General features: G+C 33.3%; 1 protein-coding gene across 1 annotated transcript in view; it reads left to right on the plus strand.

The window, feature by feature from the left end:
• Positions 1–14294, plus strand: part of LOC113501644 (SH3 and multiple ankyrin repeat domains protein 3) — a 131981-nt gene that overhangs the window by 20508 nt on the left and 97179 nt on the right. The window contains exons 2-3 of the mRNA XM_026882821.1: positions 9139–9298; positions 13134–13151. Coding sequence (XP_026738622.1) covers positions 9152–9298; positions 13134–13151 — 165 coding nt within the window. The 5' untranslated portion in view covers positions 9139–9151. The remainder of the gene's footprint in view (positions 1–9138; positions 9299–13133; positions 13152–14294) is intronic.

Consider the following 14294-nt stretch of genomic DNA (forward strand, 5'->3'; position numbering starts at 1 on the left):
CATTAATACTAATATTACAATAAGTTGACGTTCTTGACGGTACATTTTGGAACTGCGGACTAATTTTGAAAAGTATTGAAAACTAACTATATTACCAATAAAAAGATATGCTATTTATACCTAAGTTACCTATTTATTTATACAAAGGCAAAATAATCGAAAAAACCGCCCAACTAAGTTTTGAAGGATCAGCTCGATAAATATAATTTTAATGGAATGTACTTATCAAAATGCATTCACGTGTTTGTATCAATTATCATTGGAACAAAAGACGTCAGTGACCTTAAAATAGTAGGTAAATGCATGTTCATTATTGTTCACCCAAAGCATCCTGTGATAGTGTTATCGCCGTCACTAAACGATACGAGATCCACGCAAATCGTAGATCGACAATCTTTAGTCGATTGTTTCCTACTCGGTGCAATGATTTTCAATCGATACCCGATAATGTGGGCACGTAGTATTCAAGTGCATGGAGTGATTTGAATTGTAAGATTAGTCGGTGCTTCTTTTTTGAGAAAGAGAATTATCATGGTCACTTATATTCTTGGGGAAGCATGTAGATAGTATAATTAATTAACTGGTTAAACCTTACCATTGTGCAACATATCCCTGGTTTCATCGATGTGTGGATTGGCTAGGAAGTTTATCACGCAACGAGTTCTATTTTTTTTTTACCGTTACAATTACTTGATGTTCTTTTAGTCATCAGACAAATAGTTGAGTTAGATAACGTCACTATACAAGTGTAGACTTTGCGGCTATTTAGTTGAGTAGAAAGATATCATGATCGCAAACCGTGCAACCAAAATCAAGATAAATTAAAAACGTAAATATGCTTGTCATCCATTTGTAATTATTACCAACTGATCCATAGTTATCTGTTATTGAATAATATATCAAAGAGTCAATTCAGAAATCATTATTATCAATGTCATAGAACAATCGCTTTTGAATATACATAAATTAATTTTGAAACTACATGAAGGGCAAAAGCAATCAGACAAACAGTATTAACAAAAATAAAATAAAGATTTTGTACAGAAGTTTCGCCGGGACGAAAAACGTAAATAAATGTCCTCCACTACGCCCACATAGTTAAGGCCTTGTCACATAACAGGCAGAAAGATGCAGTTATACCAACAAGCGTTTATTTAGCAAGAATAGAGGAACAAGAAAATGTACTTGGAGAAGTCTCATCGCGCCGCATTGCGTGGATGTGTGTCGGCCCTTACACCCGAGTATGAAAGCAATAAACAATGATAAATGGACAAATATATGAGATAATGCAGGGTTTGTGCTTGTCTAAGTAAAGCTACATTTATTTTCTTGCTTACAAAGTGGAAAAAAATTGCGAAATTACTTCGCAGAATGGTCTTTTGACTTGTTTGTTTGTTTGCGAAACATGGTAATTTTACCATTAGTCATCTGTTATTTGTATAGGAATTAACGAACGCCGATGGGTAGCTCGATGCACACTAACTAAAAAAGACAAACATCGAACAACGAACGGAATGGAATGATGAATTAAACCGACCAGCAAAGTTGCAGAAATAAAGAAAATACTGTCTTAATGATTCGACAACATAATTATGATTCGAATTACTATAACATGCTTATATTATAAAGGTGACTGTAAGTTTGTCTGTTATGCTTTCAATCGAAAGGGATGAGAAGTAACATTAGATTATGCTTTACAGTGATATCCCACGAGGAAAGCCGCGTGCTAGCGCTAGTTTTATAAATAAATAAGAACAAAAGACTACTGTACTGACTGAATTCGAAACTGTCCTTTTTATGAACCGTAACGACGTCCACTCGAATCGATCGACCATATTTCACAACTCGTTCCCCAGGTCCAGGTATCTATTTATCAACAATTTAATAACATCATTACCCAACATGTTTATCTAGCACTAATAAGACAGGTCCACCGTCTAAGCGGATGCAAGATGCTCGATTAGCGCTGCGAAGCCACATCCAACCTGCTTGGTGGGTGAGCGATTATGTGTGACACCGGATCTAATTCGCGATCCCCATCGCATTCGGAGCACGGATTTGTGTCAGTGTCCGACACTGAGCGGAGGAAAACACGCCTTAATTAAGTACGTAGGTACTGGGAGATTAAATTTAGGAAAAAAAGTGTAGTCTGGCTGACTACACTATAAGGGGTCGGGGCTTATTGAATTTGTAGATCTATTTGCAACAAAAGAATAGTTCTTCATTGTGAATGCTTGCAGGATTACACAAAGCGATTCACTATAAAATATAAAAACCTTAAAGTAATTTTCAAGCAATATTTTGAATTAATAATAGTAATAATTAAATTTAAGAAAGAATCAAGGGGTTTATTCCTTTTATGTAACGTTATAACTTCAAGCGCTTTAGAGACTATACCAAAACTGACGTAATTTAGTTTTCTTAAGTAGTCAATTATTGTTTATTTTGAAGATTTTAAAGTGAAACGTACTGATTTTATTAAGTATTCTAAATTCTTAATAGCTCAAAACTTGTGTGAATGTTACAAAAATAAAACAATTATGACAATTTAGAAGTAGAGAGTTGACATTAGCGTTTTAGTGAAAAGTATAAAGTATAACAAACTTAATTGATGATAATAAATACTAACACAAGTATGCGATATCATTATAATTTACTTATATAGTCATAAGATGTTTTATAAGTACTCAGTGACGCCAAATATAGCAACACTAGCTGTTGCCCGCGACTTCGTCCGCGTGGTTAGAAGATATAAGTTAAGATTTATATCTACCCTGTTTTTTCCACATTTTCCATTGTATCTTAGCTCCTATTAGTCGCAGCGTGATGATTTATAGCCTAAAGCCTTCCTCGATGAATGGTCTATTCAACACAAAAATAATTTTTCAATTTGGTCCAGCAGTTCCTGAGATTAGCACGTTTAAACAAACAAAGAAAAAAACAAACTCTTCAGCTTTATATATTAGTATAGATGAATAATAGTAGCGTCTAATTTGTTTAAATTTAATGTTATCTTTTAAAGTGAAAAGCACTTTTTGTTTCGAGTTCTTTATAGTACAGTTTAAAACTTTCTACTAAAGGTCCATATGTTGCTATTTGTGTCCATAATTTTAAAAATATCGCCATATACAGCGTTAAAAATGCATTTATGCTTGTTATTCATAGTTCCATCTTTTTCATACTTGGGTTCTTTAGGTCTTGCACTATGCCAAAAACCATTTAAATAATAATTTATACTCCATTTGTTTACTTACTAGGGAAACATATTCAGTATAAATTTAGATTCAGACAGAATATAGATTTATTTACCTGAAAAAGTTTATTCACGTATCTTACTGTTAGCTATTATCTATCAGCACTCACATAAAAACTAACCTACAATTCTAAAACAGAATTCACTTTAAAATCATCACTTCATTCCCAGTTCGTGTACCCAATGTTCGCTCGCTCTGTTCAAATATTTACACTGTTACCCGATATACACGAACCAGACACTGGCAGCTGGTACCGTTACACTGGTACTAGTGGTACTTCAAGTGCCGATGTGACACTAAGTGATAGGCCCAGTCAGAGGTACAATTGTTTTCTGATTGTTTCACTCGTGTAATGTAAGAACGGGTTGACGTGATTCGTTTTTGCGCGATGTTTGCGAGGTTAAGTGAGTGAGTTTGTTTGAAATGAATTATTTAAAGGCTTGACAATTTCCTGGTAATGTTTTTTTATTAGCTGATGAGATAATAACCAACAACTAGACAGTGTAATTAACAAATTGACATTACCTGTAAAATCCCAAAAAAGCTTTCTTTGACGCAAAATATTATTTTTTTCTTTTCTATTATTAATACCGAGAAGTCAAAGCTTAATGCTCTGTTAGCAACACAGTTTTATATGCAACTACCTAATTCGGCTAACTTCATTCTGCCAATCTAAACCATTCCTGTGAATCTAAACCATATGGGACGCCACCCAAACTCCATTAAAAATAATTTATATCGGTCAAGCAGTTTAGGAGTTCAGTGTCATACACACACACGTCCAATAGAATTAATGGAACCGAGAGAACACCCGCAATAAAAACAACCGCCTAACCTCAGTTATATTAAAACTAGCAATTACAGTTACCGAGTTAACCACAGCCATTTAAATATCACTTAAATCACACATATTTATCATCCGCGGAACATTTCATCACCAGAACGTTTAACGTTCTATCTTAACTAGGGTAATTACCCGTCGCTGACTTATCTAGAGAATGCTCACCTAATTACCTTACACGGTAAGAGTATATGTGAACAGGGAACTAGGAATATAGACCTTAAAGGTTTTTAGATAAAGAACATCTTAAGGTCAAAGTGATTTCGGAAAAAAACTGATGCACGATCTGTGTTTTAGAAAAGTCAGGTAGAGAAAAATACTTAGGTGTTATAAATCCTTCCATGTTTACTTAATAAATTACTGAACAATCAATTATGGTTGTTCTAGAAAATATTTACAAAAGTCATTTAAAGAAATTCCTAAGTGTCAAAAGTCCACAATCTCACGCAGCCGTTCTTATTTCAAATCCATTTTCCCATTATAAGCATATTAAGAAGATATGAAGACTATTAATCATAGTTTTCTAAGAAGCCGACTAAGGACCTAATTCCATGAAACCGTCATCAAAATTATACCAAGTATTAGTCAAAACGAAGGTGCTATTACAAAGATCACGTCATAAAAAACAGTGCGTGACACTAATCCATTAATACAGTAATAGATGCCTTCCTATCGAATTCCTTCGCCATTATAGAAATAGGTAAATAAAGTGTCTTTATTCCTATTATTCACGGAGCCCCTAGTATTTCACCAATTTATGTTCATACTAGCTGTTGCCCGCGACTTCGTAGACGTGGTTAGAATTTTCCCCGTCTTTTTCACATTTTCCACTGTATCTTCGCTCCTATTAGTCGCAACTTGATGTTATATAGCCTACAAGTCTTCCTTGAATAAATGGTCTATTCAATACAAAAATAATGTTTCAATTCGAACCAGTAGTTCCTGAGATTAGCGCGTTCAAACAAACAAACAAACTCTTCAGCTTTACATATTAGTATAGAAGTATTAATAGATTAAAGCGGAAAGGTGCTACTTAAAGGAGCTTTTCCACTTCGTTCATTCATACTTATAAATGAGCTCGTATTATTATACGGGTATGAAATGGTTATTAATTGTATAAACACAACTAAAAGCCTTAAAGGTTTTATTTTAGATCCAATTTAAGGTAATCGTTTGATCTTTCAGTAAAATAAAAATTTAGGTAGCTTTAATCTAATTGGACTGTGGCTTAGTTGATTTTATTTCGACCTCTGACTAGGCTCAATTTATTTTTTTAAGATTCTTAATCTCCTTTAATATTGAAGTCTTTTTCTTTTTTTAGGGACATAAAGGTTCAGAATTTTATGATTAACTTTACTGTTACGTCAAAAATATAATCTGTGACAGACAATTTGTCAAAAATGCTAACAACAGTTCATATATTTCTGATTATTAGTTACTGATTGAATACTTCTCTTTGTAGCTATAGTAGCAAAAGCGACGTCTCTTTGAACTATGACCTAATAAATCAAAATATCTCAAAGATCGCACATTACATACTCATGCAATGTATTGCAATTTGTCACATCAGTGAGTCATATCCTTAAGCCGACATTCATAGATAAGCACTAGAGAGGGACTTCTTTACTAACAGATAAATAAGATACACATACTTTACGTCAAGGACCGAGATGTACTGTTGAAATGATTATGAGAAAAAAAATGTTCTATGAAATTTGGTTTTACTGATGTGCAAAAGATACTTGTTGTACAGGTCTCAGGCATTGGCGCATTCTTTCATGAACTTTCAAGTTCAGGGGTAAAGCTAATAATTACTTTACTATGAAACACTTCAAAACACTAAAAAAATTTAAAAACCATTGTACTGGAATACAGTTAGCACTGATGCTCACCGAATTTTATAATGATTGAGCAACTTATAAACAGGGTAATTTTTCAACGACTAGTCAAATTTTAACAATACCACCTTAAGTGTGAATGAAAAATATGTATTGAATTCAAAAGTCTAATTAATACTATTTAGCATTTTAATGTTTTGACCTAATGAATACACAATCGAGACAATAACCTAGGCCGCCTATAAAAAAATTACCTACCTAGTTCAGTATTCACTCTACTCAATTATTTATTGCGTTCCATAATAGAAGCTTGTACCTTTAAATACGTAGTAGAATATATTTCTATTATATGTATAGATTCATCGAAAATGACATCCAAAATTTAGCTAAGTAACCTTAATTAAAACTTAATCAATATATCAATTAAAAATGCTATCTCAATTATCATTACCATTGATATCAGTGTCATTTTACTAGCGCAGTAAAATGCGGTAAAATTCAACGTATCTATAAAAATAATTTGACTATCCATTAAATAATAGATAATGGACTTTTGTCGGAGTTATAACCACTTATAACGGTGTTCTTGTAATTACAAGTTATTAATAAACTTGTTATTTGTAATATTAAAGAATTTAATTGAATTTATTCCTATTTTTAAGTTGGTATTATACTGTATTTTTTACGTACTTATAAAAGGTAAACAATCTTGGTATGAGTTTTGTCTAAGAACTCAGTTTCAAATAGATCGCGACGACACGAATGTAAAACAATTTTTTTATTGTGCTTAAATAGTCTTTCGTGTAAAGGATGCATTTGCGTGATCATTGCATGTTCAGTCTTATAATGTCCTTGAGTTTTAAACTGATTAGTGATTACAAATATTTTTACTGATTAGATATTTGAGGATAAACATGTGTCTACTGACCATTTTATCTTGTAATCTTTATATTGAATTACGTTACACATAATATGATGCAATACGCATACACTGTAAAGTTTGGATAAAGATTGCAGAGAGAAAAATAATCTTAATATTATATCATACTTCTCATTACCGTATATAAGTCTGATGGTTTTTGAATGACAGTTATCCTTAATGCATTTTGTATAATTAAAAATCCATTCAACGATATAATCTGCTAATTGCTATGTTAATTGCATAATTATCTATGAATTTTGCCACTTAACATTAAAGTAGGCCGCAAAGATATTTTTTTTTTTTTGGAACAGCTTGACAATAAAACAATATATATCAAAATAAATAGGGCCGCCTTTCTGGTACAAAGTCCTTTTTGAAAATCTTGACAAGCATAATCGTCTCCAAATTTTGACAATCTTTGCTCACTTTGACATTTTGGCAGTGCTCCTTTTTAAAAGCTAATAACTTTTTTAAAATCATAACAACGCAACGGCACTGTTGTTTAAGTACGTGAAGTGTGTACTTCGTCTCACGTATCTGGGACCACAAGATAATGCTATCACGAAGGACAAACAAACTCCTTATGTGTTGCCCTTAGAGATAGCGCAGGATTTCGTAAGTTTCGTTTGTTGTTGATAAGTTAACAACGTACTTTTTCAACGTTCTCTTTGTTTTCTATCTTCATTCAAAAACAAAATACGACAATACTCCCGTCGCCTACCACTTTCTTTTAGAGTAAGATTGTGGGAGCAAGATAGCAACTACAATGTGTAAAGCGATATCCCTTTTAGCTCTTATGACAAACCTTTTATATAAAAAGAGTTTTGAAGGTGATAATCCTACGCGTAAACGTCTCTAAAGTATACATATATTTTTTAAATATAAAGCTAATTTAGTGTAACACTTTTATCAATAGTTCGATAACAACTATCTCTTCTGTTATGCTTCTGATTGTAAACTTAATTACGCTATCAGAGATTAGTACAAGGTTAATCAAAGCGTATTCTACCGAAACATTTAAATGCATTACTCACGTAATAATCTTATCCTTAAAAAGTGAATTACTTACTTTATATTGTTAAATGATGTCAGTAGATTTCTGAGAACACTCGGCGCCGGCGCATTGAACGGATGCACTTCACACTTACCTACAAACTTTAGAACGTATGTTCATAGGAGAAAGGCATGGGGCTATAGAACAGATAGCGCCATTTCTCTCTCTCACTCTGCGTCGACGCTTATAAAAGCAACAATATATTATTGTGGTTGTTCCAACCGGATGAAATGCGCCTGCGACACATTATAAGCAGTGAAATTTACATTTTTCTTCACATGTTAACAAGAATACGAGAGACCATTTGTCGGCGTCTGTTTCCGGTGCTTTTATATCTAGATTTCTAGGAAAAACGGCGGCTTTAATTTAACAAGATTTTTATATTTTGATTTAAAAGATATCAACGAGTATAGTAAAATGCTAATCAATTCGAATAATTGATACTAAAATTGTGTGTCATATCGTAAATATCATCGTAAACCGTTTACTAAACGGCGTTCCTTTTAGAAACAAAGGATGTATCTTTTACGAAAAAAAAAATCATTTGTTACCTAATATGAATGACGTTGAATTTAAATTATAACCAGACATTAAAAATTATACAAAAACACAAGCTGAAGCCTCAAAGCCTCAGTACAGCACTAATAAAAAAAAAAACTAAAATACGGTAACATTAACTGCTACGACTCATCTTTAACTATTACCTTCATCCAAAATAACAGGCAATAAATTCAGCCACAAACAAGCATCTAGTCTATATTTCTTATTACAGCCTCCCTTCATTGTAGATGTTACCTTAAGATAGATTAATTGGGAGGTCGTTTGTCTAGAGGGCAAGTATTGCTAGACTATTTGATACAAACCTTTTTTCTTACTTGTTTTTAAAAGTAACCGAAGTGTGCGCCAGCTGTTGGCAACTCGAGACCATTTTTCACTTGTTTTTTTTCTTTTGTTTTAAGCTGTGATGTCCGCAGTCGTAAGACTTTCTCAAGTCTAGATTTAAGGCAGTTTTTGGAGTTGTTTTGTCGTATAAATACTGTTTGAATACGTTAGATAATTTTTGTCGTTAATCAAAGAGTACTTCGGAATCCCGTTCAAGCCGCTGAATGATTTGTTTCTAACTCTCGATTATTTAAATTACGGATATATTGAGGTGGAAGGGTCTCATTTGATTCCCTAAACTTTTTCCTACACGATTACTAATGATAGTTTTTCTTCTTCTTCCACAGATGGCGTAGCGTAATGGAGGGCGAGTGCTCTGAGGGCGCGGAGGGCTGGCTCCTGGTGCGCGTGCACGTGCCAGAGCTGAACGTGCAAAAGAGCCTCCAGTTCCCCAGGGACCAGCTCATTTGGGACGTCAAGCAGCAGTGCCTCGCCGCCTTGCCGAAGGTCAGTGTTACTGTAGTTAATAGTCTGTTATTGTAATGGTACAATACTGAAACGGAATTTAATTTTATATCGCTGTAAGCCGTGCTTCTTACTTACTCTGAGTTGTCGTCGTTTTTCATAACTTTTAGTGTTAGAAAGAAAGTGCTGGAAAAACAGCTAAATAATTACTGCTACATCGTGCAGGTAAAATAATATTTCATTTAAAACTGGAATCCAATTTATTCTACGTATTTTTTTAATAAATAAAAGCATACGTAACTGAAAGTAACCTATGACATTTCAGAATATAGTTCGAATTTCAATTTAATTTTTTTGACATTTAGGAATCGGTAGCCAGTACTTGGTAATTTAATTTACCAGATTCGATATTATTTGATCGAGTTAGCGAATAATCGGAATTTTGAATTTCGAGTAATTTGATGGAACTCTATAATCGAGTTTGCGCCGAACTATGATTAAAACGACTAGCATTTTGATAATTTACGATTTCTTAGTAATTATTGAATCATAGGTATTTGAAGTATCGTAAAATCCGGTTAAATCCGTACATTTCTGATTTAATCTGGTTTGTACCATATAATCGAGTAGAAAAATAATTATCAAAGATAAATAAAACACGTTTTGTTCTACATATGTGCATAATAAACAATGGAATTATATGCGTAAGTGACGTGTCGTCCGTTACTAAGATATCGACAATTTATTTGTTTTAATAGAAATAATAATGTTATTTGTTATCTAAAAACAAAACTGGTTAATCATAAAGTTCTGTATTATGATGCCGATACGTGTTAGTCAGTTTGTCTCTATTTAAAATAAATATATAAAACATCGTAGTAGAATACTTTCGCTTATTCAAATTATTTTGTTATTCGAACGATTATTCAATGTTACCGTTTCGCTAAGCGGCTAATGTTGTAATATTACGTATTATCTGTAAATTAAACGAAACAAATTCGAACTTTTTATGTTCTTAAGTTACGGTATTTGGCCTTAGGTAATGTTTTCACTAGATTGCACAATTTAAGCACTATTTAATAGTGTTTTATATACCTACGAGTTGCACGAAGTAGTAAATGCTGCTCATTGAAATTTTGTATTTTGATTTTCGACAATTCTGACAGCTATACAAGAAAAACATTTTCATTTCTCTTAGCGTCTAATTACCTTGCGCCATACATACGAAGTATTATAGGTAAATTAGATAACTAATAATAGAAACTCTTTCCAATATGTCAACTTGACGGGTCATGGGAGTAAACAGCTGACTTATAGCATATTAATGCACGTGGTACCCATATGTCTTTTCTCACATATAAATGTTTGTAAGTCAATAAGACATCTAGGTAGGTATGTGTTACATATTAGTCTAGTTATCATTTTGTTGAATATATGTTTGACATCTTTGATATAAAAAGTAAAATTAAGTATTTCAAAACTATGGTACAATATTGTTTTATTTGCTGATTTATAAGGATAAGCGAGCAAAGATCGTAATCCTGTGCAAACATACAGGGTTTTAATTGGAAATTGTACTTTAATCAGTTTAAATATAACCTTAAAGAGTTCACATTTAACTAGCTAAGTAGCTATTCGTTAGAATTCTTGTATGAGTCTTCGCCAACGTTTTTTAATAACACACAGACCTATCTTTTTTATCGATACTATAATTGAATTGATTAGTTCAAAGCATGTGCCTATTTCGACGCTGAACGTACTCAAGGGACTTGAAGTTTCTCAAGTTTTCTCTCGATACATTTTATCGGCATCAAGTAGTGAACAAATATTAACGTTTCTATAATTGCGAACCAGTGAAAGTAGTACAAACGTCTGGTGCTTGATCGATAATCGAGTTTCAATTCAAATCGATTACAACATTGAAATGCAAATATCGAGAGACGTCGGGTTGGAACGTCCTTAGAATGTTTACATAGAAATAATTGAATAGAGATGGTGTGAAATCGATTTGATTGTATTTTTATCAAATTGTTTTTCATTCTGAGTTTTTTAGTTCGCTTTCTTATCAGCTATGACTTCGGAAGCTAATAAATATTTAAAATTGAAGATTTCTGCGAAATATTCAATCTACTTACTAACTACCGAGTTCTTTGCTTATCGATTATTCCATCGCGGTACTAATCAATTTTTAACGCTATTTCCATATCTAATATTCCGTAACTACTTCATGATGAACGATTTATTTTTATAACTAAAAGGAAAGTTATTTTTAAAATCTACATTTAATATTAAATAAGAGATCGTGAATTACAATTTTACTGAAAATTTATGAACGAACAGAATTCCGCAACTCAACGGTGATACTCGTAAGGTGGAAGAGAGACGCCGATCTACGCCATGTATTGCTGTTTCGCTTCCACAACCGCAATAATATTACTAAAAAGGTTTTATTTCGCCCTCAAGCTACCATTCGCATTTATTCGTAAACGTTTTTGAATTGCGGATCATTTAAATAGTAGATGCCATTTACTAGCTACAAGAAAAAAGAAAAAAGTTTAAACGATATGTAGTAGCAATATTTTAGATTGAACGTACAAAAGTGTACACGTGGGCAGTCGTAGGCGGGGCTAGTCTGATGACTGTTGTAAATAGCCATAAACGTTGCATTAAAACATCACACTTTCAATTTAAATCTGATAAACGTTTTGTAATGCTTATAGGCGCCATTTTTTATTTCTTTCGTATTGAAGATGATGACTTATCTGAGCTGGTGAGATTTTCGTTTTGTGTTTGTATTAAATATTGTTGTGTGGTTATAATTAGCTGGAGTTCTTAAAGTGTTTAATGATTTGATATTTGGTAGAATTCGATTTTACGTTTAAAAAATATTTTATTAAATCTAGAAAAACAGCAAGTCCAAGGTAGTAAGTAGTCACGTTCCAGAAAATCTTGAAAATATAAAGTCGTTGTTTTACAAAATCGATACAAAACAGTCTTACAAATAGGATTATTATACAAATACCAGCCTACCAATACATTGAAGAACTTGCTCACTCACATCCAAGATCCAATCGAGACAACGCATCGCAGGAATGTCTTGATGTTATCGTGAACATACTACAAGTATATTTAGTGCTACGTGTCGTATATCGGAAAAATCACTAGCCGACAGCAATCCGCACTGGCACTTACAAACCTGTTTCCACAATACCGTTATGCGGAAGTAATTTCTTAAACGCATACCCGACGGTCACGCCAAACGTATCGAACGAACGATATGCACTCGTCAACAAAGATTACCGTAGTAGGGGCCAATGCACATCGTATAATGCGCACAAAATTTCATGTTTACAACGCAAATAAATTACCCGTCGAATATGCGGGAAACGTGCTTAAAATTTCGAATCCCGAATGCATTTAGTTTTTTGTTTTTATTTTTTTAGCGACGCGTGCCGCTACTGGTATTCGTTCTATTTTTATATTTTTTATTCAGCATTGATTTTTATTTGCAGCCAGTATTCGGATTTGCAAAGAGTATGATCAAAATGTTATTATCATCGCTATAAAAAATATTCCATCGCTTTACGGTGTACGAAATTCTCGTTTTTATTGTTATTGGCCTGTTTATTGACAGGCTATAAAAGTTTACATTTTAGTGTACGAGTCTAATATCTTGCTAATAACATTTTATAGGCGTATTACCGAGCAAAATTAACGTACAATGTAATAAAGTAACATTACTTCCCATGTTCTTTAAGCTTAGTAATCTTAAATGAGATAACTTAATTCTGCCAATAACATAAGGTGTACTCATGCTTATATTCCAGTATATTAACATTTAACATATTGTTTTCGGTGGTGTCTCCGGCAACCACAGGTGGCCACTTGGTACAGGGTACGTTTTTAAAATGCAACCCCTATACTGCCTGAGCAACCCCTGTTAATGCAGATGATTCAGTGTAGTCCGATAGGGGACGATGTCTAACCGCATGACTCTAACCCATGTCTATGTTTGCATGATTTATTAACCCTTTAGACTTTGTTTTTACGTGACACTTATTATGTTGGTTGTAATTTTTTATACAAAAGTCAACAGATCTTGTTGGTCTTTTAAATGAGCAACAATATTAAAAGAGGACATTAAATAAAAACAAAGTTCACGAATATTGTTGGTATAATGAAGTGGTTTACTTTTTAATCGCTTAATGTTTGGTCAGTGTATTAGCAGGCCATTATCGTGTGCAGGCGTCGCCTGACTGGGGCTCACTCGATCGCCTAATTGCGACACAGCCGTAGTCGCGTGCACAATATCTGTATACCCTTATAAATTCATAATTCAATACCTCACAAATCGAGACCATAATTAAAATTACTTCTAACAAGTCACGTAAAAATGAGTTCAAACAATGAAGCCTTGAAACCAACGTGTTAACGGTTGGCCATAGCTAGACGTTCAATGTTTCCATAATAAACGAGCATTACGAAGACATAATACCTTTCTAGTACAGACGACCGCACATTATAAAAAAAAACTACAAAAATGAACTTTATGGTTTTGACATAAAGTCGCTGTCAATGTCAAAGTGACAGTGACGTGTGGTCGGCTGTACGATGACAGGTAAGTAATGCATTGTCTATGATTGTTATAATAGGATGTCTTGTAGCATGGAAAAGTTTATATAACCAGATAATTGTAACCTTCTTGCCCTGTAATATACACAAGGGCATTCCACGAGTATGATGTTAATGTATTTGCATATTTCAGTGTCAAAGGAAATTACTGCAGCAAAATATTGTTGGTCGTCATATCCAACGTGTGCATATAAGATTATATATTATTACAAGTAGTGAATGTGGCAGGAACTGGCGTAATCAATTGGTAATTGGATACGTTGAATGTCGACTTGACCGATTGGAATTATCTTGAGTTGTAATATGACTACACCTCTTACTAAACATCACGCAACACTTAGAATTCCCTTTAAACTACGAAACCGATCTTAAAAGCAAAAGGACTATGAAGTGAATACTACCCAAA

This window comes from Trichoplusia ni, chromosome 2 (genome assembly GCF_003590095.1).
Source record: "Trichoplusia ni isolate ovarian cell line Hi5 chromosome 2, tn1, whole genome shotgun sequence".
In the NCBI taxonomy this organism is placed as follows: Eukaryota; Metazoa; Arthropoda; class Insecta; order Lepidoptera; family Noctuidae; genus Trichoplusia; species Trichoplusia ni.